At 35.8% G+C, this 27,690-nt stretch overlaps 2 protein-coding genes across 2 annotated transcripts in view; both read left to right on the forward strand.

Annotated features, from left to right (window-relative positions):
• Nucleotides 1-9,277: 9,277 nt before the first annotated feature.
• LOC142169662 (uncharacterized) lies at nucleotides 9,278-9,949 on the forward strand. Its single transcript, XM_075231559.1, has 2 exons — nucleotides 9,278-9,684; nucleotides 9,742-9,949. The coding sequence occupies exons 1-2, from the start codon at nucleotides 9,278-9,280 to the stop codon at nucleotides 9,947-9,949; spliced, it is 615 nt and encodes a 204-aa protein (XP_075087660.1).
• Nucleotides 9,950-16,728: 6,779 nt separating this feature from the next.
• The window catches only part of LOC107786139 (DNA gyrase subunit B, chloroplastic/mitochondrial), a 35,414-nt gene continuing 24,452 nt past the window's right edge, over nucleotides 16,729-27,690 (forward strand). Inside the window, exons 1-5 of the mRNA XM_016607582.2 lie at nucleotides 16,729-17,097; nucleotides 18,109-18,253; nucleotides 25,854-25,934; nucleotides 26,052-26,165; nucleotides 26,579-26,635. Of these exons, the coding sequence (XP_016463068.2) occupies nucleotides 16,955-17,097; nucleotides 18,109-18,253; nucleotides 25,854-25,934; nucleotides 26,052-26,165; nucleotides 26,579-26,635 (540 nt within the window). The 5' untranslated portion in view covers nucleotides 16,729-16,954. The remainder of the gene's footprint in view (nucleotides 17,098-18,108; nucleotides 18,254-25,853; nucleotides 25,935-26,051; nucleotides 26,166-26,578; nucleotides 26,636-27,690) is intronic.

Here is a 27,690-nt window from a genome sequence, read left to right on the forward strand (position 1 = left end):
CTAAAAGAAACACCTTTATGAGTCAACTTGGTCAATGGGGCTGCAATGGATGAAAATCCATTTGCATAAGACGATAGAAGCCAGCCAAACCCAAGAAACTCCTAATCTCTATAGTTGTAGAAAGTCTAGGCCAACCCTGAACCGACTCAATCTTCTCCAGATCGATCTTGATACCACCACTAGACACCATATTACCCAAGAAGCCTACCGAATCCAACTTAAACTCGCAATTGGAAAACTTAGCGTACAACTTCTTTTCCCTCATAATATGAAGCACTATCCTCAAATACTGCTCATGCTCCTTCCTATTACGGGAGTATACCAAGATATCATCAATGTATACAATGACAAAAGAATCCAAATATGACTGGAACATAATGTTCACAAATGCATGAAAGCCACTAGATATTAGTCAAGCCAAAGTATATCACCAAGAACTCTCCTTTGGAAAGATAATGGAGGGAAACAATCAACCTACTGACATTGGAAGACCTAAAATGTCCATAACTAGTCCTAAAAGTCGTCTTAGGGATGTCAGAAGCACTAATCTTTAGCTAATGATAGCTCAATCTCAAATCAATCTTCGAGAACACTCAAGCAACCTGAAGTTGATCAAACAAATCATCAATACAAGACCTTGTTCAACTACCTATAATCAATGCACATCCTCATGGAACCATCCTTCTTCTTCACAAACAACACTGGTGTACCCCAAGGAGATACACTCGCTCTAATAAATTCCTTATCCAATAACTCCTGCAACTACTCTTTTAACTCTTTCAATTCAGCTAAATCCATACAGTATGGGGGAATATATATGGGTTGAGTACCCGTCACCAAGTCTATACCAAAATTAATATCCCTACCGGGTGGCATGCCTGGTAGGCTGCAGGAAATGCATCTGGAAACTACCTCACTACTGGAACTGAATCAATAGTAGGAGTCTCAACACTAGTATCTACAACAAAATGCAGATGCGCCAAACATCCTTTCTCAACCATCTGTCGAGCCTTCAGAAGTGGGATCAACCTGTTGCGCCTTATTTTGCACTAGTCAAAAATAAAATACAACTAATAGTTCTTTGAAGTCGATAAAAGAGAGCCGACACCTAATATTTTAAGGTATATTAGGGTACCTATAAATCTGTGAATGTTATTACCCTAATGGTCTGCTAACCGGTGAGATTTGGGTAAGGGTTCTAGTTATTCTGAGGTAGCTCTTTAAACTTAGGCTAGATTTGGGAAAAGAAAAGTTTGTATTCTGCTTAGTCAATATTTAAAGTCTGTGAAAAGATATTCTACGTCTTATCTAAAAAACTCGCTATTTAAGAAAGTTTGTGTACATACTTTTGAAAAGAAAGGAAGTTACCTGTTTTTGAGTTTATAAGTGGGGATTCATCTTTTAAAATATATGTATACTTGTTAAGTTGAAGACTAAATATGCTTTTATTTTCGAGAAAGATCTTGTAAAAAAGTTCCTTGTTTTGAAAGAAGCTGAGTATATACTTTTAAAAAAAGGGTGTTACCTATTTGTAACTTAGTGAAGTAAGGAACCATTTTGAAAGTATACCTCAAGTCGGAATGAGTGTGCCTTATTTGTAAATCAATTTTCAACGAGAACCTTGTATTTAACTCGTTGAGGTTCATCATTTTATAAGCTTGGTTGGGTTTGGCTTTTACTTCTTGAGTACGACTTCTTAAATTATTTTCGCGATCTGATTTTCCAAAGAGAGTTCGCTTTTGCTTTTAAATCTACCAAAGTCTAAAACTTATTGAAAATCATTAGTAATAACAAGATAAGGCCTTTCATTTATTGGAAAGATAAGTTTGGAAATTAATTAATGATCAAACAGTAGAGTGACTAGGTCGAGCAAAATTTCTAATTTACATTTATCTACGAGTCCTGGGTTTGCCTAATTTCCCTAAAAGAGTAATCAAAATATTAAAATACTCAATATGGTCAGTACGTATACACATATGCAATAAAGAACGACAAATGTAATTTAAAGTGGAGTAGAGAGAACTGGACTCTCGATATGGACCGGCAGGTATTCAAGCCCAATATAATATGCACAAGCAGCGAACTCAACATGAACGGAGTATCCTAGACCTGAAAATTGGGCTGGAAATTGGGCTTGAGCTCCAAATGGGCTCAACAAGCCCAATTTGAATTCATGCATACAAAGAAAGGAGAATGATTAGTATATACCCATGTGAGGCATAAATAAACAACATCATGTAAGCACAAAAACTGAAGAATACTGTAGAGTCATTCCTCATTTGTTTTAACCCTGTGAAGATTAATAATAGTTAATGACTAAGAGCTTAGCATAAATTCTCATTCATGGATATAATCCCCCTTTGTGAACCCTTGACACTTCAGAGTTCACAAAGGTCTCACGGACCCCGAGATGTGCTTGTGTCAAGGAGGAGTGTCATATCCATAAATAAGTTTTCAAATCCAAATACCCTCAATCACTCACTTTTAATCTTCCACACTGGTTTAAGCACAAATAAAGGGGCATATTCAATGGTTTCATATTGCTAAAATACAAACAGTATGTGTGAAGGATTAGGGTCATCTTTCAAAGGTTCAGGCACACAAGAATTTAACAACTTTAAGCATATAGGGTGTTGTAATCTATCACCATAATACATATAAAGTATAAGTAATAAACATGCCTCATTACTCATATATTTTAGACTCAAAAGTGTTAACAGACTAATATCATACAGAGATGAGCATAGATATTTATTTTATTGGCTCCATTGTGAATCTAATGTTCTAGGATCCTTCTAAGTAGGTTCAGATCATAAAAATAGTTCACAGACACTCCTAAAAGCCTTAACATAGTTAAGCTTAGGCATACATCTTATCATTTTAATACTTGGACTAATTATTTCATTCAGAATTCCTAAAGGGGCATGCCAACTAGTTAGGTTATCAGAGGCATTAATCAGAATTAATCTTTGTTTAATCATAATGACATGACATCTAGTTATAGCAACACATAGGTTATCAGGCCTTCCAACTATCAGACTCAAGAAATCCCAGGTTAAGTCCTCTAATGTAATGATATTAACAGGCATAAGACAATAGGTTAATAACATCCATTTTACTTTGATAAGGCAAACATGTCACAATGGACTAGCATTTGAACATGTAGATAGGTTAACACATGACTTGTATACAGGTTATCATGACAGACATCTAGGAATCAATTTTGTTAAGTTTTGAGAACAAGCTTCTTAACACACTAGCAGGGTTCATTATATGGTGTAACGACCTGACCGGTCGTTTTATGTAATTGCGTCCTGTTACCCCCTTTTGATGCTTCACACATGCGTGTTTATGATTTTATGACTTGCGGGGTTGATTAGTTTTGTTCCGGAAAGCTTTCAGGTTGATTCGGATCCTTTGATTCTTAACTTAGAAGTTTAAATTAGAAATGTTGACCAAACTTAAACTTTTATGAAAACGACACCAGAACGGTGTTTTGATGGCTCTGATAGCTTTATACTCTGATCCTGGACTTGGGCGTATGCCCGAAATTAATTTCGAAAGTCCATAGTTTGGTTTATGTTATTTTGCCAAAATTTGGAAATTTGAAGTTGAAAAGTTTGTCCGTAGGTTGACTTTTAGCTATCGAGCTCAAAATTTAATTTTGGGACTTGGAATAGGTCCGTTATACTATTTAAACTTGTCTATAAAATTTGGTATCATTTGGAGTTGATTTGATAGGATTCTGGCATTTAGTTGTAATTATAGAAGTTCTTGAAATTTACTTTGAAACTTATGCGTTTTAGTGTTCGATTCGTAGTTTTACATGTTATTTTTATGTTTTGATCACGCGAGCGAGTGAGTATGATATTTTTAGACTTATATAGATGTTTGGTTTAAAGCCTCAAGGGATTGGATGAGTTTTGGACATGTTTCGGAAGGTTTGAACTGAAAATGCAGAATTTGGCATGCTCATGCTTCAAGTATCGCATTTGTGAACACCAAGTTCGCAATTGCGAGCTTAGCAGTAGATGGTACCATTTCTTTCTTCTGAAGTAGATGCGGAGCCCTCTAGTGTGCATGTGCCATTGTCTCAAGATCAAAGTTCAATGCCTTCAACACAATTTGATGAAGTCTTGCTTAAGAAAATTGTTAACGTAGGTTTTCTGTCTTTGAATACCATTAGTTTTTTATTTTCTTATTTTTTCTTAAGAGACTTTTTTATTTTTATGGTTTTTGATTCAGAGATTATCAGAGAAGTTCAAAAAGGATATGGAGGTAGAATGTACTAGAATACATCAAAAAATAGCTTTATCAGAAAAAAGGATTCAAAATGACATCAAGGTAATATCCTTAATTTATGTGCTTGTAACTCTAAGTTAAGGACACCATATCCTTAATTTTTGAGCTTGTAACTCTCAGTTTAGGACTTCCTATCCTTAACTTTTGAACTTGTAACTCTAAGTTCAGGACTACATGTCCTTATTTTTTAAACTTGGAACTCTAAGTTAAGGACTACATGTCCTTAATTTCTGTGCTTGTAACTCTAAGTTAAGGACCAAGTGTCCTTAATTTGTGAGCTTGTAACTTGAAGTTTAGGACTACCTGTCCTTAACTTTTTAACTTGTAACTCTAAGTTCAGGACTACACGTCCTTAACTTTTTAACTTGTAACTCTAAGTTCAAGACTACATGTCCTTATTTTTTGAACTTGGAACTCTAAGTTCGGGACTACCTGTCCTTAATTTTTGTGCTTGTAACTCTAAGTTAAAGACCAAGTGTCCTTAATTTGTGAGCTTGTAACTTGAAGTTTAGGACTACCTGTCCTTAACTTTTTAACTTGTAACTCTAAGTTCAGGACTACATGTCCTTAACTTTTTAACTTGTAACTCTAAGTTCAGGACTACATGTCCTTAATTTCTGTGCTTGTAACTCTAAGTTAAGGACCAAGTGTCCTTAATTTGTGAGCTTGTAACTTGAAGTTTAGGACTACATGTCCTTAACTTTTTAACTTGTAACTCTAAGTTCGGGACTACATGTACTTAACTTTTTAACTTGTAGCTCTAAGTTCAGGGCTACATATCCTTAACCTTTTAACTTGTAACTCTAAGTTCGGGACTACATGTCCTTAATTTCTGTGCTTGTAACTCTAAGTTAAGGACCAAGTGTCCTTAATTTGTGAGCTTGTAACTTGAAGTTTAGGACTACCTTTCCTTAACTTTTTAACTTGTAACTCTAAATTCAGGACTACATGTCCTTAACTTTATAACTTGTAACTCTAAGTTCAGGACTACATGTCCTTATTTTTTTAACTTGGAACTCTAAGTTCAGGACTACCTGTCCTTAATTTATGTGCTTGTAACTTGAAGTTTAGGACTACTTGTCCTTAACTTTTTAACTTGTAACTCTAAGTTCAGGACTACATGTCCTTAACTTTTTAACTTGTAACTCTAAGCTCAGGACTACATGTCCTTATTTTTTGAACATGGAACTCTAAGTTCAGGATTACCTGTCCTTAATTTCTGTGCTTGTAACTCTAAGTTAAAGACCAAGTATCCTTAATTTGTAAGCTTGTAACTTGAAGTTTAGGACTACATGTCCTTAACTTTTTAACTTGTAACTCTAAGTTCATGACTACATGTCCTTAATTTCTGTTCTTGTAACTCTAAGTTAAGGAACAGTTGTCCTTAATTTGTGAGCTTGTACCTCTATGTTAAGGATCAAGTGTCCGTAACTTATAAGCACCTAACATTCTAATTCCTATTTTAAATACTATCTCACAGGCTAAAAAGAAAAACCTAGGATCAAAGATTGATTCTTTATTGAAGCTTCTTAACAAACCTCATGAAAGGACCATAGAGAGAGAACCTAGTAGTCCAATTAGTAAAGATGCAGTTGATGATCAATGTGATAATATAGATGTGCATGTAGAAGATCATTATGAAAGCGATTATAGAGATGCGCATCTAGAAAATGAAACCGATATTGGCATCAAATTTGGGAAAGGTTAGATACAATTTTTGAATTTGTTATCATTGAAATTTATATTCAATAGCGTAATACATATAAACTTTTTTGTGATTACAAATATGTGTAGAATCTTTTGATGGAGTGCAAGTTCAAGATGGAATGGAATGTCAAAACCAGGAAAATCCAAAAGAGGCAAGTGTAACCGAAATATTTTGTAAATCTGGAGTGCAATCTCAGGATTTAGAAAATCCATTGGGAACAAGTATAAGTGAGATTGTATGCAAATGTGTTGAAAAAATATATGATCTATCTACACCTCTCTCACTTAAAGAGAAATTTGGAAATCAAAATGATGCCAATCAAGGTTAGATGGAATTTTCATGACATGTTGAATGTTAGTTTTAGTAAACTATTAGTAACAAGTATTAATTGTAAATGTTACAGAATCTTTTGAAGCTGCAAGGAAAGAAGATGGAGTGGTCTATCGAGATGATGAAATTTCAAAAGAGAGAAGAGGAGGACAATCTCAAGACATAGAAAATACCCAAGGAACAAGCATAAGTGAGATTGTTTACAAATGTATAGAAGGAACATATGATATCTCTACACCTCTCTCTCTTACAGACAATATTGGAAGCCAAACAAATGCTAGTCAAGATAATGATTTAACTGGCATGATCTTGACAGTTGCAAAAGGTTAGACGGAGTTTTTTTCATCTTATACATATTTGTTTTAATCAAAGATTAGTAACAAGTACTAATTGTGTTAGCTCTTGTAAATATTTTGCAGAATCTTGTGAATTTGCAATCGAAGAACATGGAGAACAGTTGCAAGATAAAGAAAATGCAATCAATATGTCAACTCTATTGTTTGTTAAAGAAATACAAGAAGGCAGCGTGGCCAACACAGGTATTGATTGTGTCCTTAATATTGTATTCATAATTCAAATTGTCAGGACATTTCAAAAATTATGTCCTTAGTTTTTGTCTCTTCATTTAACAATTTGTCATAGAATTGACAACTTGCAGCAAACTAATGTATATGTAGTGTTGCTTGCAGAGCAAAACAAAAATGAAGTCGTTAACCAATATATTAGGAAAAGGAAGAGAGATAGTATTGGTTTTGATGGTCCATCATTTATTATTCTTACTCCTATTCCTCCGACTACACAAGATGGAGTGGACTATCAAGATGGTGAAATTTCAAAAGAGAGAAGTGGAGGACAATCTCAAGATATAGAAAATACCCAAGGAACAAGCATAAGTGAGATTGTTTGCAAATGTATAGAAAGAACGTATGATATCTCTACACCTCTCTCTCTTACAGACAATATTGGAAGCCAAAAAAATGCTAGTCAAGATAATGATTTAACTGGCATGATCTTGACAGTTGTAAAAGGTTAGACAGAGTTTTTTTTTATCTTATACATGTTTGTTTTAATCAAATATTAGTAACAAGTACTAATTGTGTTAGCTCCTGTAAATATTTTGCAGAATCTTGTGAACTTGCAATTGAAGAACATGGAAAACAGTTGCAAGATAAAGAAAATGCAAGCAATATGTCAGCACCATTGTCTGTTAAACAAATACAAGAAGTCAGCGTGGCCAACACAAGTATTGATTGTGTCCTTAATATTGTATTCATAATTCAAATTGTCAGGATATTTCAAAAATTATGTCCTTAGTTTTTGTCTCTTCATTTGACAATTCATAGAATTGACGACTTGCAGCAAACTAATATATATGTAGTGTTGCTTGCAGAGCAAAATAAAAATGAAGCCGTTAACCAATATACCAGGAAAAGGAAGAGAGATAGTATTGGTTTTGATGGTCCATCATTTGCTATTCTTACTCCTACTCCTCCGACTACACAAATGAGCATTGATGAGGTTTTGTCTATGGAGGTTGAAGGAAATATTGAAGAAAAGCTTGGTCGAGGGAAAAGGAATAAGAAGCTTAGTTGGCAATTGAAATTTCCTTTTGAACAGAAAAGAAAAAGAGGAACATCGTTGGCGCACAATGAAAATACTCCCAAGTATACAGGTTGGATAAAATCAAAATATACTCGTACATGTATTTTTCATTATGCCAAAGATGATGAAAACTTATTGAAGAAATTCATTGGGTGGTTGGGCAAGGAGAAAAGGAAAGGTCGCAAAAAAGTGTAAGTCCCTAAATGTATTCATTATTTCTTAATTGCTTACATTTGTGTCTTGAACTTGTAATTTTAAATTCAGGACTAAGTGTATTGAGCTTCCAACTCTAACTTCATGACTAAATGTCCTAAATTTTTGAGCTTGTAACTATAAGTTAATGGTTAAGTATCCTTAACTTTTGAGATTGTAAGTCTAAGTTCAGGACTAAGTGTCCTTAACTTTTTAACTTGTTACTGTAAGTTAAGGACTACATGTCCTTAATTTTTGAATTTGCAACTCTAACTTCAGGACCAAGTATCCTTAATTTTTGAACTTTCACTCTAAGTTCAGGACCAATTGTCCTTAACTTATGAGCATGTTACTCTAAGTTCAGGACTAATTGTCCTTTAATTTATGAGCTAGTAAGTCTAAGTTCAGGACCAAGTGTCCTTAACTTTTGAACTTGTAACTGTAAGTTAAGAACATCCTGTTCTTAATTTTTGAATTTGCAACTCTAACTTCAGGACCAAGTGTCCTTAATTTTTGCACTTCCACTCTAAGTTCAGGACCAATTGTCCTTAACTTATGAGCTTGTTACTCTAAGTTCAGGACTTTAATTTATGAGCTTGTAAGTCTAAGTTCAGGACCAAGTGTCCTTAACTTTTAAACTTGTAACTGTAAATTAAGGACTACCTGTCCTTAAATTTTGAATTTGCAACTCTAACTTCAGGACCAAGTGTCCTAAACTTATGACCTTGTTACTGTAAGTTCGGGACCAAGTGTCCTTAATTAGGAATTGAGGACTAACTTATAAACTTTCTAACTTTGATATTTTTAAAATTTTCAGGGGACAAACTGATATATATGCTGAGGATAATGGTGTGAGAAAGAATCCATATAAATTGTACCATCAAAAAATCAGTAGCAAAATGTTCTTCCTTGAGCTTGCGGATAATAGCTTTGTACTTGATGATAAGGTTTGATAATTCACAAGGCATTTATTGTCTTTCTTCTTAATTTATTGTTTTTTAATTATTTATGACTGATGGATTTTTTTTTTCTTTTTTTTGCCTTTTTATGAAGCATATTGACATTGCCTTATATTATTTGAGAAAGAAGGAATGCTACCATCCTTTTCGTTGCACAACTACAGATATACTTTTTGATAACTATATGCTAATTGTGTATAAGGATTTCAATGAAGATGCTTCAGATTTGTTTTGGTGTGATGATAATCAGTTGGTTCTCACACCATATGTGTGGGGTGACAATCGTAGATGTGGAATTAATTGGACAGAGGTTGACAAAATCTTTTTTTCATGTCGGCTTCCTTCAGAAGATAATGATGATGTGACACATTTTCTTTTGGGGGTATTGGATTTGAATGAGAAAAAGATTGATGTGTACGATTCTATATACAGTGAGCCATATGAGCAAGGAATGAAACACATTGAAATGTATGCACGCATAATCCCCCACTTGCTAAAGTTCTCACAGTTTGAGAAAAATCACAAGTCTTTTGGAAATGCATTCAACAAATTTGATATTCAGTGGCAAAGATCACCACACCAAACTGGATCGTACGTGTTGTCATTTGCTATATAATTTATATGTACTTTATATTTATTTTATTAAAGTTATTGTTTAATTGACTCCATATCTTACATTTTTCTTATGACTGATTGTGGTGCATTCCTAATCAAGTATGTGGAGTTGTTGATGATGGGAAAGGATGCGGAGAAATTCCAACCTGGGGACATATCAAACTTCAGAAAAGAACTTGCAGCAAATCTTTGGGCTCATGGAGAGTGGAAAAGGAATTCTGGTTATGATACACCACCATAAAATGTCGGCGACAACTATGATAGTGAAAATGAAACTTCTTGCCCAAAGGAACTGTAGTGTAGTTGTAAAGAAAGTCAGCTGTAGTGGAATTGGTATAAAATTGATGTAAAAAATCCATATGAATTTTGAAATATCCTGTAAATTGTCACAAGGCACTTTATTTTATTTGCATAGTATAATTTTTTGGTCACAGCTATGCTAAATTACAGCTTCAGCAGTAATATGAAGGCATCGTGTTATTAATTTCTTTCTTTCTGCTAACTATTGATTTGTCCATTTTTTCACAGTTTTAAAAGGCCAATCTTTGATTAAATTGTCTTAAAGTTTTTAGAAATTCAAAGCAACACACATTGATTGTTGTAGAACTTCAAAATTTGTTAACTACATCCTTATTTGTTGAAGGATAAAAATAATATTCAAGACATATTTTTTTAAATGTGCTAAACTTCTGGAATATAGACAATAAACTGAGATTTCCAGAAGTTAAGGACATTTTAGATATTTATGTCCTATATATTAGAGTCATACTTCAAATATTCAGAACGTTTCAAAAAATTATGTCCCGAAGTCTACTTGTACCAATCTCATTTTAAAAATAAGATGTAGCAAGCTGCAGATGTCAAGTTTTATAACTACTGATTTGTCCATTTTAAATTGCCAGTTTTTTATTAAATCTGTAGAGATATAGCAAAAGATATATTGATTATTGTATAACTTCAGGACATTATGTTCATAAACGTCCTGATTTGTTGAAGGATGAAAATAATATTCAGGACATATTTTTCTGAAATGTCCTGAACTTCTGGAAATTTAGATAATAATCTGAGATTTCCAGAAGTTAAGGACATTTTAGAAATTTATGTCCTTAATATTAGATTCATACTTGAAATTTTCAGAACTTTTAAAAGATTATGTCCTTAAGTTTTACTTGTAACAATCTGATTTTAAAAATAAAGATGTAGCAAGCTGCATGCATCAAATTATATAAAAGAAAAGACTTTCTTGTTTACTTACGGCAAGAATAAAATTCTATAAATAATTATTGGTCTGACAAAGGTAAATTGAACTCCCAGAAAAAGAAAAAAAAACAAAGAGCACGTAAGCACAAAGAAACTTTGAAAATTCAGGACATCTTTTATATAACCATCTGCTAATATTTACTTGCTCAAATAAAAAACAATCTAAATGAATCCAATTTATAGCAAAAACTTAAAAGAGTAGATAAACATAAGTGGATATATCTATTATTCTCTATGCTTCCTTGAAAATGGATGGACTGCCGGAGAATATATACAAGATGTTCTATTATGACCAATTCTTATGCAACGACCACATTTGAATGTTATTTTTGATGATTAGGTAGCTGGAATATGGCTTTTCTTCTGCCTTCTACCTGGTGGGACTTTGAAATCTGGAGGTTTAATAATTTGTGACTTAACACTCTCTGGTACAATCCAAGAATCCGTATGTCCTACAGGATATATTTGTCTTTCATATGTTTTCAGCCAAGATTCCTTTAAGTACCAGTCCGAGCAGAAATTTGACTTCTTGATGTTTCTCTTCTCGATAGCTGCAATTGCATGTATACATGGTAATTCATCAAATTGAAACTGAAAAACAATCACATGTTCTTTTGTTTAAGTCTACCAAGAAAGTAATTCCTTCTTCTTCAACTCTAGAACGCCATGAATCAATAGGGAAGACCTTTTCAAAGTTGAAAAACTATAAGTTAGTACATTATGTTAAATTATTATTAAAATAATAAGCTAAAGTAAGAACATAATACTTACATTTAAAGTAAAAGCTAAATCTATCTTTTTCTTCCATTCCTCTTCTACCCAACAAGAAACGTCATAAAAAGTTCCTTCTATCTTTCATAAAACCAACGTTATAGCTTCACTTGGATGAAATCCATCATTCTTAATATAGGCAACTCCCTTGCTTCTAATAGCACAAAATTCATTGACTCAACTATGTTTGTTGTGAGCATGTCATATCATCGTCGTGGACTACAAGAACGTGCCCACCTTTCCGGTGGTTCTTCTATCAAGTAGTCAAAAGTCTTCTTATCAACTTTTGCTATATCTGACATGTATAGATCAAATTCTTTGCGCCTGTATACTATTGCAGCACTTTGGAAAAATTTTATGACCTCACTTTTCACTTTCCTTCGCTTTAGGTTCTGCTCCAAATGATAGATACAAATCCCATGGTGGCTTTCAGGATATACCTTTGCAATGCCATGTGCAATAGATTGATATCTGTCCGATAAAAAATTAAATTGTCATGGCTCCCAATTGCATTGCGAAGCTCACTAAAGTACCACTCATAGGAATTGTTATTTTCAAATTCTGCAATTTCAAAGACTAGTGGGAATATTTGGTTATTTGCATCCTTTGAAACTGAAATAATTAAAACACCACGATATTTTAACTTCAAAAAAGTTGCATTAACAACAATCACCGGTCTACAATGATTCCAACCAGCTATTGATGATCCATATGCATAAAACATCTAAAGAAACCTGAAAATACAGTTTAACATAAGGTTAAAAATACAGGACACCAAATCCTTAATATTTACACTATACACATCAAAGTTAAGAACATCTTGTCCTTAATATTTTCACTACACACATCAAAGTTAAGGACAACTTGTCCTTAACTTTTACAATGCACACATCAAAGTTAAGGACACCATGTCCTTAATATTTTCACTGCACACATCAAAGTTAAGGACACAATGTCCTTAACATTTTCAGTACACACATCAAAGTTAAGGACAACTTATCCTTAACTTTTACAATGCACACATCAAAGTTAAGGACACCATGTCCTTATCATTTTCACTGCACACATCAAAGTTAAGGACACCATGTCGTTAACTTTTTTACTGCACACAACAAAGTTAAGGCACCATGTCCTTAACATTTTCACTACACACATCAAAGTTAAGGACACAATGTCCTTAACTTTTTCACTACATACATCAAAGTTAAGGACACCATGTCCTTAACTTTTTTACTGCACACAACAAAGTTAAGGCACCATGTCCTTAACATTTTCACTACACACATCAAAGTTAAGGACACAATGTCCTTAACTTTTTCACTACACACATCAAAGTTAAGGACACCATGTCCTTAACTTTTATAATGCACACATCAAAGTTAAGGACACTATGTCCTTAAGTTTTTCACTACACACATCCAAGTTAAGGACACCATGTCCCTAACATTTTCACTGCACACATCAAAGTTAAGGACAACTTTTCCTTAACCTTTACAATGCACACATCAAAGTTAAGGACACCATGTCCTTAACTTTTACAATGCACACATCCAAGTTAAGGACATCTTGTCCTTAACTTTTACAATGCACACATCAAAGTTAAGGACACCATGTCCTTAACTTTTTCACTACACACATCAAAGTTAAGGACACCATGTCCTTAACTTTTATAATGCACACATCAAAGTTAAGGACACCATGTTCCTTAACTTTTTCACTGCACACATCCAAGTTAAGGACACCATGTCCTTAACATTTTCACTGCACACATCAAAGTTAAGGACATCATGTCCTTAATATTTTCACTACACACATCAAAGTTAAAGACACCATGTCCTTAACGTTTTCACTGCACACATCCAAGTTAAGGGCACCATGTCCTTAGCTTTTTCACTGCACATATCAAAGTTAAGGACACCATGTCCTTAATATTTTCATTGCACACATCCAAGTTAAGGACACCATGTCCTAAAGTTTTTTACCTTAACTTTTACAATGCACACATCCAAGTTAAGGACAACTTGTCCTTAACTTTTACAATGCACACATCAAAGTTAAGGACACCATGTCCTTAACTTTTACAATGCACACATCAAAGTTAAGGACACCATGTCCTTAACTTTTATAATGCACACATCAAAGTTAAGGATACCATGTCCTTAACTTTTTTCACTGCACACATCCAAGTTAAGGACACCATGTCCTTAACATTTTCACTGCACATATCAAAGTTAAGGACACAATGTTCTTAACTTTTTCACTGCACACATCAAAGTTAAGGACACCATGTCCTTAACTTTTTCACTGCACACATCCAAGTTAAGGACACCATGTCCTTAGCTTTTTTACTGCACACATCAAAGTTAAGGACACCATGTCCTTAATATTTTTATTGCACACATCCAACTTAAGGACACCATGTCCTAAAATTTTTAAAATAAACTAATAAACTCTTTTTGATTATTTACCTGTTGTTGTCGTCTATCTTTATGTTAGTGTATGTTCCCGGATTTTTACTTTTCATCATATACAAGTATGAAAACAATAATTCATAATTCTCTTCAGGAGTTCCTCTTATTAAAACTGAAGCACGTTGAATAGCACGCCACGCCTTGTGATAACCAATGTCTAGTCTATGCAATTTTTGCATTTCTGCCATAACAAAGGCTGGTGTAACTTCAAACCTTGGGTCTCGAAGATTGTCGATAATGTAACCACTAATCAACTTTGAAGTTGCATGCCTTTGATCAGTTTTCATAGTGTTAACTGAGCAGTCATAATTTTTCTCAATCTTTACTATCTTGAATAGTGTTGAATCTTTAATTCTGAAAGCACACATGCATCACCCACACCTATCATCATTGCATTTCAACGAATATCTTGTTGAACTTGATCTAACAACCTTGAATTCAAAATGTCCTTTAATTGCTATATTGGAAAAATAGTTAATTATGCTTTTCTTTTGGTCAAATATTGATCCCACTTTTATTTCATCCAACGAAGCATTTTCTCTTAATATCGTAGTTGGGGATTCTTTTTGTTTTGAATTTGAGCTTCGTCTAGTTAGTTGAGTAAAGGTTTTTTCAGCAACTTCTTCTATTACCGGTGCACTCTCTAAGACTTGAATACCCAAAGCTTGTTCGTTGTCAATCTTTATAATGTTTTGTCCTTCCACTTGAATAGAATCAAATGTTTGAAGCACCTCTTCAGTTATTGGTTGAGCTTCAACCATATTTATTTCCATTATCTGTTGGCATTTGTCTTGATTGTCTTGTTGAGTTTCTGTATTGACATGTTCAAAGGTGCTTGTAGAACCAACAACTCTTTCCGAAACATCAACAATGAAACGACAGCCCTTGAAGAGTGAATGACTTTTTAGTAACTCTATACATGTGTGAAGATCTAAATCTTTGGATACAAGCATTCCCTTGCTTGTTCCCAGATTGATATCAAACCATATCATTGCTTCAAATTTGTCTCTATCCAATTCAATAACTTCAAAGACCTGGTTAATGAAATCTTTAAATCGAATTGCCTCAGGTACTAGAACAAGCTTTGTTTGATGATCAAGATACTTATAGTCTGCAATCCATCTACCATTAAAAGCAACTATAATACATATTGTATCCATCCTGCAAGCCAAGAAAATGGGAAATTCAGGACATATTTATACAACAATCGTGAAGTTAAGGACATGATGTCCTAAACTTTATCAATACAAGTTGCAAAACACAGGACACTATGTCCTTAATATTTAGAACAACAGTCATGAAATTAAGGATATCATGTCCTAAACTTTATCAATACAAGTTGCAAATACATGACACTATGTCCTTAATATTTACACAGTAGTCATGAAGTTACGGATATCATGTCCTAAACTTTATTAGTACAAGTTGCAAAAACAGGACACTATGTCCTTAATTTTTACACAGTAGTCATGAAGTTAAGGACATCATGTCCTAAACTTTATCAGTACAAGTTATAAAAACAAGACATTATGTCCATAACTTTGATATGTGCAGTCAAAATATTAAGGATATGGTGTCCTTAACTTGGATGTGTGCATTGTAAAAGTTAAGGACATGGTGTCCTTAACTTTGATGTGTGCATTGTAAATGTTAAGGACAAGCTGTCCTTAACTTTGATGTGTGCAGTAAAAATATTAAGGACATGGTGTCCTTCACTTTGATGTGTGCAATAAAAATGTTAAGGACATGGTGTCCTTAATATTTAGAACAACAGTCATGAAGTTAAGGACATCGTGTCCTTAACTTTATTAATACAATTTGCAAATACATGACACTATGTCCTTACTATTTAGAACAACAGTTATGAAGTTAAGGACATCGTGTCCTTAACTTTATTAATACAAGTTGCAAAACACAGGACACTTTGTCCTTAATATTTTTCAGAACAACAGTCATGTTAAGGACACCAAATCCTTAACATTATGTCCTCAATATTTACAGAACAATCACAGAGTTAAGGACGCGATGTCCTTAACGTTATCGATATAGAAAAGAAAAAAAAATCAAATTCCTAGCATCTTATTCTTCAGTAACGAAATAAAAATCCACACAAATACACAAAAGCATATAGAGATATCTGAAACTTTAGAACTTACTGTAATTTTATGGTGAATTTTGGACGAGAAAGTTGAATTCTGAACTTAGACTGGAAGTTTGAAATCGGAAGAGAAGCTTCTGCAATTTTGGACGATCACAACAATTCTCTGCACGTAAGTTTGAGCTGCTGCTGATCATAAATAAGGAGCATAGGTATCGGCGAAATCCTATATAGCAGAAGGGTATTTTCGTCTGGGAGGAATAAAAGTTTATTAAAGCAGTGGCTAAAGACTAAATACATTTAAAATAGTGACTTAAAAGTAAATACATGTGTTATTACTGGCTATCTGTGCACATCGCCCCCCATTGTTCATAGGCCCGGAAAAGGCTCAATGGATAGCAGCCCAGACATTAATGTCGTATTGGCCGAAAATTGAATAATAGGGTTTAGAGGGAAAAAGTAAACTCAACAATTAAAAACAAAATAAAAAAAAAGAAATATTACTATTCGAACCAGAGGAAAGACACTCTCTTATCTTCTTCTTCTTCGTGGAATTCCCGCAAAAGCAAGAAACAAGACGCTATAGTAACCGCGGAAAGAAAGCTTTCAAAAGAAGTGTCGGCTTTGTGTTTGAGTAAATGTCTGAATGGCTCTGCTAAAGCCTTATCCTCTTCAACACTCTCTTCGCCGCATGGCTTCTCGCTTTCTTCTTCACTCTCACTACCATACCCATACTCTTTCCTTTTCCCCTATCTCTCTTTCTCGCCCCTCTATTGTCCTTAACACCAGGTTCCTTTCTCTCTCTGTCTCCCTCCATTATGTAGACTGTATACCTCTCTCTCTATTTATATGTGTGTGTGTATATTTATCTATTTCATTTATGTGTTTAAGTTTTAAAAACATTTTTTTTCTCTTATCTCTTGTTGAATGGGGAAAAAAATTAAATTCTTTGAGGGAAGAGCATTAAGGTTAGCTGAACTTTTTCTTGATATACGTGGTGTCTGGGTGAGCTTGTACGCACATCGGCTAATTGCATATGTACTCGATAATTTTTTCCACCAACAATTGGACATATGAGAGGAAATCACCTAGTGTTTTGCCTCTACTGGATTTGAACCTGAGACCTAATGGTTCTCGATCCACCACTAGGCCACACCCTTAGTGTCGGGCCAACTTAGGTTAGCTTCATTTTTGTTCAAATGAAGGGCATTTAATAGCAGGGGTCCCTTTTAGGAAGGGCTATGTTGTAACCATTTGAGGGAAATAATTGATTTTTTTGAGGGATTAATATAATGGTTTGGGTTGGGTGACTTGGTATAATGAAAGCTATTTTGACAACGGGAGCCTCTTTTTGATTTGTTTTTCTTTGGTTTTGCATTTAAAGAAGGGGGAAAAGGGCACCCTTGGCCTTTTTTGTGTTTATCCATTTTGTTTTTTGAACTTTAGTTGCTGGTGTAATATATTTAGTGAAGTGAGTTGTTCGTTGCACACTGACACATGTTCATTTGGTTCTTTATACGCTAATTTTTCTGTATTTTGAAAAACTAGATTATTGTTTCAGAACGGTGGGATAACTTTATTTTTGAGGAATATGAATGTTCTTGGTCAGCTTAATATTGTTAAACAGGAGGCTTTTGGTGCTTAATTTAAAGAAGACAGGAAGTGCTACCCGTTTATTTGCTAGTTAATTTATTTTTTCGATAAGTAATGCAACCCTTTTCTTTGTTTGTAACTATTTGGGGTTTTCAACGTTTGCTTGTTGGGGTTATCTTTTTAAGAAACTTTGTGGACTTGTTTCAGGGTGATTAATAGGCTGAGGAGGCTATCAGATGCGATTTTGATTAGAAACTTGGTGTCTCCAAGAGCTTTTATGTCATCAAGCACTGCTACAGAGGCTTTTCAAGAAAATACAAAGTCAAAAGCTTATGGTTCTGAGCAAATTCAGGTGAATGACTATGATTATATTCATCATGTTGACGTTTTGTTCTTATGTAAGATTGGAGAAAGCAAAGAACTTCTGATCATGCTGGAAAGTGACCCATTTTTTTGGAGTCTAGATAGTGTAGGTCCTTTCTTGAAATCCGAAAGAGGATATCACTCTGTGGCCGAGTGTGTTCCAGTGAGATACTCTCAGTCTGGAGTAATGTACACAAAGATGGGATTATAACTTGATACTGGATTTTAAGTTGGTGGGTGATTCGTTTTCTAATGTGTAAGCACTTTCAAAGACCAAAAGTGATGCATTGACAGGCATTTGACATGTCAAACAGGTACAGAATGCTTGAGAACAGCATGTGGCCCTTGCTATTATCGTACTTAGAACACTATGTATTTAACCTCACAGATAATTAACCAATCTCTGCTAGATAAAATGGATATGTCTGATTTCTGTATTAAGTATTTGATGATATTCTCTCTATTTGAAAATAAAATTGAAAAAAGATACAATAAAATGGTAGTGTCTTAGGATGGAAAATGTTTTATGTGGGGAAGTGTTTTACCTTGGGAAATCTTTTATAGGATCATTTTCCAATATTTAGTTGGGTATAAAATAATAAAGTTGATGAATATGCTGGCAGTCGAAGAGCTAGAGTAACGACCTTGGTCACAAAGGTTTGAAGAGGCAACACTAGGTGAATTCTTCTTATATACCTAAGCTTTCATAGCCAGAGGCCCAGAGCTATGCGGTGCTACGTTGGTGGGAGATAATAGATATAATAGGTACACAATGAATTAGTCAAGGAGTGCACAAGTTGGTCCAGACACAATCATTATTAAAATGAAGTGGATGATAGGGTACGAGGATAGTGTTATGGTAATGTTCCTCTGTATTAAAAGTTGATAACAATCTCTAAGTATTGGTTGAAGGCTTGAAGCAAGTGAATTTTTTCTGAGAGAGGTAATTATATTATGAGTGCAGCACTATGGAAGTGCTGAAACATTTACAGGTGCGCAAAAGCAAAAGAAGAATCCCTTTCTTATAGGGATTCTAAGAGGTTAAGTAGTGATTCTGCTTCAATTATGAATTCCTCCTTACATCAAAAGGAAAATAGAAGTATACAGTTAAATTTGATCTGCTGAATTGAGTTAGCTTTATCTTCTTTTTTTCTTTCCTTAGAAACAATCTACCTCATGTATGTTGTGATTGTATTCCACTACAATGTGCTGCTGCTCCTCTTTCTACATCTTTTCCAGCAATATAGTGGGTCTGAAGCAAGTGAATTGGAGCAAGAGTTGAGATATTTGTGATTGAAAATGACTTCCATTAGTGACGGAAGTCATATTGCTCCTTTTGGTGGAAAATAATTTCCGTTGAGAAAAGATTTTCCACAATTCAGTGTTAGCTAACATTAATTAACTTATTTTCTTCATACCAAACACACCTTAGTTTTTTGATTTTTGAAAATGATCATCCATATTTAAGTGATGTGGTGTTCTACATGTAAGTTATGAAAGAGTGCAATTCTTCCATTTCAATTTTGTTACTTTTGTTTATCTTTTTCGTTTTTCATTTTCATTTTCTTCTTTTACCTTTCTATCCTCTATTTAATCAAGGATATATATGTATTGTTTGCACGTTAATCTGCTCTATCAGTTTATTCTGTAGGTTTAGAGTTGCTTATTACTTGTAACTTAGTTTGACTGGAAAATAACCAACGTTCTCAAAGGCTCATTTAAGGCGCGCTTAAGCCCTGAAGCTCAAAAGCTTAGGGAAGGCGCTTCACCTCGCTTAAGCTGCACTTCAGTGTAAGGCAAGGCACTAAGGCGTGTGCCTCATGCTCATGAGTTCTCTGATGAATCAAGTTGCACTAAACACCAAATATAATCAGAAAATAAGTGCATTAGCAACAATCAAATAGGTGTATTAACTGTTAAGGATAATATTATGAATGTATTTTGTTACTTTGTCCTTGAATTACATATGTATTTTTTTCCCCTTCATTGCACCTTTTTTTATACCAAAACCACATTTTAAGTGCATTGTGCGTTTAAACCCCCAATAGACCTTGAGTGCTTTTTAGAGCTTTTTGCTTTTGACTACACTGAAACAAACATGCATTTTAGGATGATAAGGAAAATACTTAAATTAAAACAACTGCTTTAACAGTTGATGCAACACAGAAATGTCAAATATCTTATTTTGAGCATAAGTATATATGCACAAGTACATGCAGTAGATACATAGTGTCTATTGGATCATTGACTGAACAGTGAATAAACTCTACTATATTGTGCATTACCTTTATGGAAGTCTGCAAGTCATCGGTCAGCTTTTGAGTTACAGTTTACCTGGATAAGAATGTAATAGAGACAGTAACCTTCAGAATTCCCTTTCACTAGCAAGTGCAGCTTAATGCGAAGCAGATATATATAGTTATGTAGGATATCTTCTACTTGTGAGAAATAATACACGGGAAAATATTATGTTGTTGATGTACCCTAACTATAATACAAGTATCCCAATTTATAACAATACATAATACCTACACTATTCCTATCCATGTAGGACTATGCTTATTTACATAACAACTAACTAATACTCCCCCTCAAGCCGGTGCATATAAATCATATGTACCGAGCTTGTTACATATATAACTAAAATACGAGTACCGGTGAGGGGCTTGGTGAAAATATGTGCAAGCTGATCATTTGACTTCACAAACTTTGTAGCAATATTTCATGAGAGTATCTTTTCTCTTACAAAGTGACAGTCAATCTCAATGTGTTTAGTTCTCTCATGGAACACCGGATTTGATGCAATATGGAGGGTAGCTTGATTATCGCACACAAGTTCCATCTTGCTGATTTCACCAAATTTCAATTCCTTGAGCAATTGTTTGATCCAAACTAGCTCATAGGTTGCCATAGCCATTGCCCTATATTCTGCTTCTGCACTAGACCGAGCAACTACATTCTGTTTTTTGCTCTTCCAAGATACCAAATTGCCTCCTACTAAAACATAATATCCAGACGTAGAACGTCTATCTGAAGGTGATCCTGCCCAATCAGCATCTGAGTATCCAACGATCTGCTCATGGCCTCGATCCTCAAACAATAACCTTTTTCCTGCAGCCGATTTTATATACTGAAGAATGCAGACAACTGCATCCCAATGACTATCACATGGAGAATCCATAAACTGACTTACAACACTCACATAAAAGGAAATGTCAGGTCTAGTCACTGTGAGATAATTTAATTTACCAACCAGCCGCCTATATCTTGCAGGATCGCTAAGCGGCTCCCCCTGTCTTGGCAGAAGTTTAGAATTCGGATCCATCGGAGTGTCAACAGGTCTACTGCCTGTCATTCCTGTCTCTTCAAGAATATCTAAGGCATACTTCCGTTGTGAGATCACTATACCCGAGCTAGACTGAGCGACCTTAATACCCAGAAAATACTTTAATCTACCCAGATTCTTAGTCTGAAAGTGTTGAAAAAGATGTTACTTCAATTTAGTAATACAATCATGATCATTGTCGGTAATAACAATATCGTCAACATAGACCACCAGATAAATACATAGACTTGAAGCAGAATGTCAATAAAACACGGAGTGATCAGCTTCACCCAGAGTCATGCCAAACTCCTGGATAACTGTGATGAACTTACCAAACCAGGCTCGAGGAGACTGCTTTAGACCATAAAGTGGCCGGCGCAAGCGACATACAAGGCCACGAGACTCCCCCTGAGCAACAAAACCAGGTGGTTGCTCCATATAAACTTCATCCTCAAGGTCACCGTGAAGAAAAGCATTCTTAATGTCCAGTTGATAGAGAGGCCAATGGCGAACAAAAGCCATGGATAGAAAAAGGCGGACTGATGCTATTTTAGCCACGGGAGAGAAAGTATCACTGTAATCGAGCCCAAATATCTGAGTATACCCTTTGGCAACAAGACGGGCCTTACGTCGATCAACCTGGCCATCCGGACCAACTTTGATTGCATAAACCCAACGACAACCAACAGTAGATTTACCTGAAGGAAGAGGACCAAGCTCCCAAGTACCACTCGTATGTAAAGTAGACATCTCTTCAATCATAGCTTGTTGCCATCCTGGATGAGACAATGCTTCACCTGTAGACTTAGGGATAGAAACAGAGGACAAATATGATATAAAAGCATAATGGTGTGATGACATACAATGGATGATGATAACTTAAACCGACATAATGGGGATTAGGATTAAGTGTGGTCTGTATACCTTTCCGAAGTGCAATCAGTGTACTATGAAGAGACAAGTCCGCTGTAGGAGCAGGGTCAGGTGCAGGATGTGAATCAGCTGGGCCTGATGCTGGGCGCGAACGACGATGATAAGTCAAGAGTGGTGTTCCTGTGATTGGGGATCTAGGAGGAGCAATACTAGACTCTTCAACGGTTGGTATGGGTAAGACTTCTGTGGCTGAAGGTGGAGGAGGAGCTATAGTAAACTTCTCAAAGGTCGGTATAGGTAAGACCTCGGACATATCAAGGTGGTCAGAAGAGGTAAAGAAAGGTTTAGACTAAAAAAATGTGACGTCAGCTGACATAAGGTACCTACGAAGATCAGGTGAGTAACAACGATATCCCTTTTTAACACGAGAATAACCCAGGAAGACACACTTGAGAGCACGAGGAGCTAACTTATCTTTCCCAGGGGCTAAGTTATGAACGAAACATGTGCTCCCAAAAACACAAGGGGGAAGAGAGTATTAGGGTGACTGGGGAAACAATACTGAATACGGAATCTGATTCTGGATGGGAGATGAAGGCATCCGATTAATCAAACAACAGGCTGTGAGAACTGCTTTGTCCCAAAAACGTAACGGAACACGAGATTCAATGAGAAGTGTGCGAGCAATCTCAATGAGGTGCCTATTCTTTCTCTTTGCAACCCCATTTTGTTGAGGGGTATAAGTACAAGATGTCTGATGAATAATTTCTTGAGAAGTTATAAACTGCTGAAACTGAGAGGATAAATATTCCAAGGCATTATCATTACGAAAAGTGCGAATAGAAACACCAAATTGATTTTTGATTTCAGCACAAAAATTATGGAATATAGAAAACAACTCAGAACGATCTTTCATTAAGAAAAGCCAAGTACATCTTGAATAATCATCAACGAAACTAACAAAATAACGAAATCCCAAGGTTGAGCTGACTTTACTAGGACCCCATATATCAGAATGAACTAAAGAGAAAACAACTCTGCATAACTCTTAACACTACGCAGAAAGGAGGCTCGGGTATGTTTCCCAAGCTGACACGACTCACAATCTAATGTAGACAAACTAGATAAACTAGGCACTTCTTCTGAAGCTTGGATAAACTCGGATGTCCTAAACGTCTGTGAATTAGGTCTGGAGGATTTGTAACTAGACATGCTGTGGAGCGATTTAGTGAGTCAAGGTAGTAAAGGCCTTCTGATTCACGCCCTGTGCCAATTGTCTGTCCCGTACGGCGGTCCTGCATAATAAAAGAATCATGAATAAAATATATACCACAATGGAGGGCACGAGTCAAGCGACTAACAAATGCAAGACTAAAAGGACGGCCAGGGACATAAAGAACGGAATCTAGAGTGACAGAAGATAGAGGATTAGCTTGTCCAACTCCTTTTGCTTTAGTTTGAATCCCATTGGCTAAAGTAATAGTGAGAAGAGACTGTGAATACACTATATTCGACAAAAGTGATTTATTACCAGAGATATGATCAGAAACGCCTGAGTCCATGACCCATGGTCCAAGAGTACTAGACTGGGAAACACAAGCAAAAGAATTACCAGCAACATGAGTATCAATCTGAACAACCGAGGCTACTTGTGGAGATGTCTGCTTAGTTGCTCGATACCGAAGGAACTCATTATATTCCCCTTCAGATAAAGAAAATCTCTGGTTACCTGTAGTCTCGGTCTGAGCAACATAAGCATTTTTAGGTGGTCGACCATGTAAAGAATAGCACACTTCACGAGTGTGTCCAAGTTTATGACAATAAGAACACTTGGGTCTAGATCTTCCAAAAAGACCTCCTCCTCGTCTATTCTCCATAGTTTGAGATGCCCGATTTTCCACTGGGATGCGAGATTAGTGGAGTCAAGTGTCTGTGATGAGATCATTGGGTGACTTGGTGCTGCAATAAGGCGAAGTAATCAAGAGAACAATTCATCAACTGTAGGGACAATCGGACTAGCCAAAATCTGGTCACGCATTGAATCAAGGTCATCAGGAAGTCCAGCGAGTGTAAGAACTAGAAACATCTTTTGTTGTTGCTCTTGTTGCTTTTCAATGCTAGCAGAAACTGTCATCAACTTCTTGAATTCCTCCATGACTGCCTGTACTTGTCCCAAGTAAGTCGACATATCCAATTCCTGTTTCTTCAAACTCGTCATCCGCGATATCACATCATAGAAACGAGATATGTCATTAGCGTATAAAGTACGAGCCCTTTCCCAAACTAAATGACATGCCTGGAATGGACGAAACAAAGGCATCAATTTGGAATCAATAGATCGCTACAAGATACTACATAACCGAACATCGATCTTTTTCCATTGTGCTTTGGCCTTTTCATTTCCCTCACTAGCTTTTTTGGTTAAGTGATCTTGAACACCTTGACCTTTACACCACAACTCCACAGACGAAGCCCAAGATAAATAATTTGAACTTCCAGGTAGGGGTTCAGAAGTAATCATAAAGGCTGAATTTTCAACTCCACTGTTCTTGGAACCAAAAGCATCAAGTCCGAGAGACATGATTGGATTAAATAATTACGAAGTCACAAAATTGGTGGCAAAATTGGTCCAAAATTGTGTTAGGTCACAGAAACAGTTAACAAGCAGCAGAAAGAATACACTGTAACCGCCGGAATCGGAAACAGTTGCTGTAATCGTCCAATAGTCGTCAAAAAATAAAAAAAGTTGTCGGAATGTGATGAAACTTGATGGGTAGTCGGAATTAGTAGGCGAGCAAACTGTCCTCAAGGAACTTCTCCAAAAAATGGCCGGAAAAGGTCGCACTCGCCGACGCGTGGGCTCACGCGCTCGCCAGAACCCTAGCTTCTGACGGCGTGTGAGGGCGCGTGAGGCTGCTTCTGCCGGAGAGGATGAGTGGGGTTTGGTCGCTGGACGATGACGGATCTTGTGGTAGTGTTGGATTTTACACAACACTAACGGAGAGAGAGATGACGCAAGACAACCGTGAAAAGTCACCGAAAAATTGAGGCACGGTGACTTTCGGCTGTATTCTGGTTCCCGGATGTGTCTCACCACCACGGCTCTGATACCATGTGAGAAATAATACACGGGAAAATATTATGTTATTGATGTACCCTAACTATAATACAAGTACCCCTATTTATAACAATATACAATACCTACACTACTCCTATTCCATGTAGGACTATGATTATTTACATAACAACTAACTAACACTACTTATTTGTTTCTCAGCAGTAATTTTCTTTTTAAATTGTTTGTTTTTTACTATTGAAAAATATTATTGATGTGGATAATATGTTGATCTTTTACCAGTAAAAATAACTATGCAAATTGCTGTCTCATTAGGTATTGGAAGGTTTGGATCCAGTCAGAAAAAGGCCAGGAATGTACATTGGAAGCACCGGACCTCGTGGTCTCCACCATTTGGTATCTCTAGCCTTCTCCGATTCCTTTCTTTTGATATATTTGGCGTTGCTAGCTACGCTTCTATTTATTCTTGACTGAACTTTTATTGTCCCAGTTATTGAACATATTTCCTTGTAGGTTTACGAAATATTGGATAATGCCGTTGATGAGGCACAAGCAGGATTTGCAACAAAGATAGATGTAGTCCTTCATGCGGATAACTCCGTGAGCATTGCTGACAACGGTCGAGGGGTATGTGCTGTCTTATTCTCTTGTGCAGAAGTAGGACTAACTTAATAGGAGATTGCACACACTAGCTTATGTAAATATTGTGTTTTCCTATCATCTCATAAAGGATTGACTCAACCTTCTCTTGAATATTCTGCTGTCTTAGCACATAAGATGATGTTTGTGTCATCAAGCTGTTCATGTTTGTGATTTTCCCCTGTTCTCCCTTGCTTATTTCCAGTCCTTCCTACCTTTCAAGGAGAGGTCCTGGACGCTGCATGTGATGGAAATGGTTTTAGGAAGTGTGCTAATAAGAAATTGACATGCTTGTATATGGTTGTCAAAGCTCCTTGAAGTTCCCATTCTGTTCAAAACCTCACGCTTGTTGATAAAAAATTGGTTCTCATTAATAATGCATTTTGTTGGGAATTTTTCAGATTCCGACAGAGTTGCATCCAGTGACAAAGAAATCTTCTCTGGAAACAGTTTTGACGGTATGTTCACATGGGATAGCCATTTTCAGGCTGTTTTTAAACACACACACACACACATATATGTTTATATGTTTTTTCCTACTCAGTGGATGGGGCTCAGTGTCAGCTTCTCATCTAACTACAAGTCTATAAAAATGTGTCCAAAGTTATGAGATTTTTTTAACCTAACATTGTTTGAGAAATTTTAAATTTTGGAAAATCCTCGGAGCCTGTGAAATCAGAAGGAAGAATTAAGAGTTATGAAAACCTGTTATTGAACTCCCAAAGACGGTTCCTCAATAATGAAAGATTGAAGGTATTCCTTTTCAAAAAAAAGAAAAAAAGAAAAAAGAAAGTGAAAGACAAAGTGAAAGACGGAAGGTATAGTTGCTTCAAGATTCAACAGTCAGTTTTTTTCTCGGAGCTTTGGTCATAGTTGTAAGAGTGCACCGCGTAATACGTGGGTTAAGCGCACTTAATGGGTCCGAACGTGCCGCAGACAAAGCCTGGTATTTAATTGGAGAAGTGTAGATGCTTAGTATCCACTGATTTTCGAACCGTGCGCCACTGGCTCTCGGGAATTTCTCGGTTATAAAAGTAAAAACGATTCAACAATCAGTAATCTCTCATTGAAATTTTATAGAAGAGTTCAGTGGCGCTTAGTTGTACTCTCCTATGGCTTTCTTCCCCAGTTGTCTTATCCTGCCCATACCTATGGTGATTTTGTATGAAGTATCAACCAGTGCTAGCATAATCTTCTATTTAGTATGATTGGCCCACAAAACATGACCTAAGAAACTCGGAGCAGTAGTATTAGTGACCCGAAGTTTATGTGCTTTACAAGAATCTTCATCAGCCATTTTAAAAACACTACAACAAAGTGGGTGCAAACATTAGAGATTAGGGTTTACAAAAAACACTAGGTTATTTCATCACATCTGCTTAATCCTTGGCGAGCGGAGTTACCCGATACATGTGCTGGTGGGAGGTAGTAGGTACCCGTGGAATAGTCAAGGTGCGCACAAACTGGCCTTGACACCACCATTATAAAAAAAAGAGAAGCAATATTTAGGGGT

The sequence above is a fragment of the Nicotiana tabacum genome, chromosome 15 (genome assembly GCF_000715075.1).
Source record: "Nicotiana tabacum cultivar K326 chromosome 15, ASM71507v2, whole genome shotgun sequence".
NCBI classification, from domain to species: domain Eukaryota; kingdom Viridiplantae; phylum Streptophyta; class Magnoliopsida; order Solanales; family Solanaceae; genus Nicotiana; species Nicotiana tabacum.

Bases quoted from the DNA above. Each gene is read 5' to 3' on its own strand.
- LOC142169662 (XM_075231559.1), top strand. From the start codon at position 9,278: ATGCTAATTGTGTATAAGGATTTCAATGAAGATGCTTCAGATTTGTTT. The intron at 9,685-9,741 runs GTACGTGTTGTC...ATTTTATTAAAG, and splicing joins TCACCACACCAAACTGGATC to TTATTGTTTAATTGACTCCA.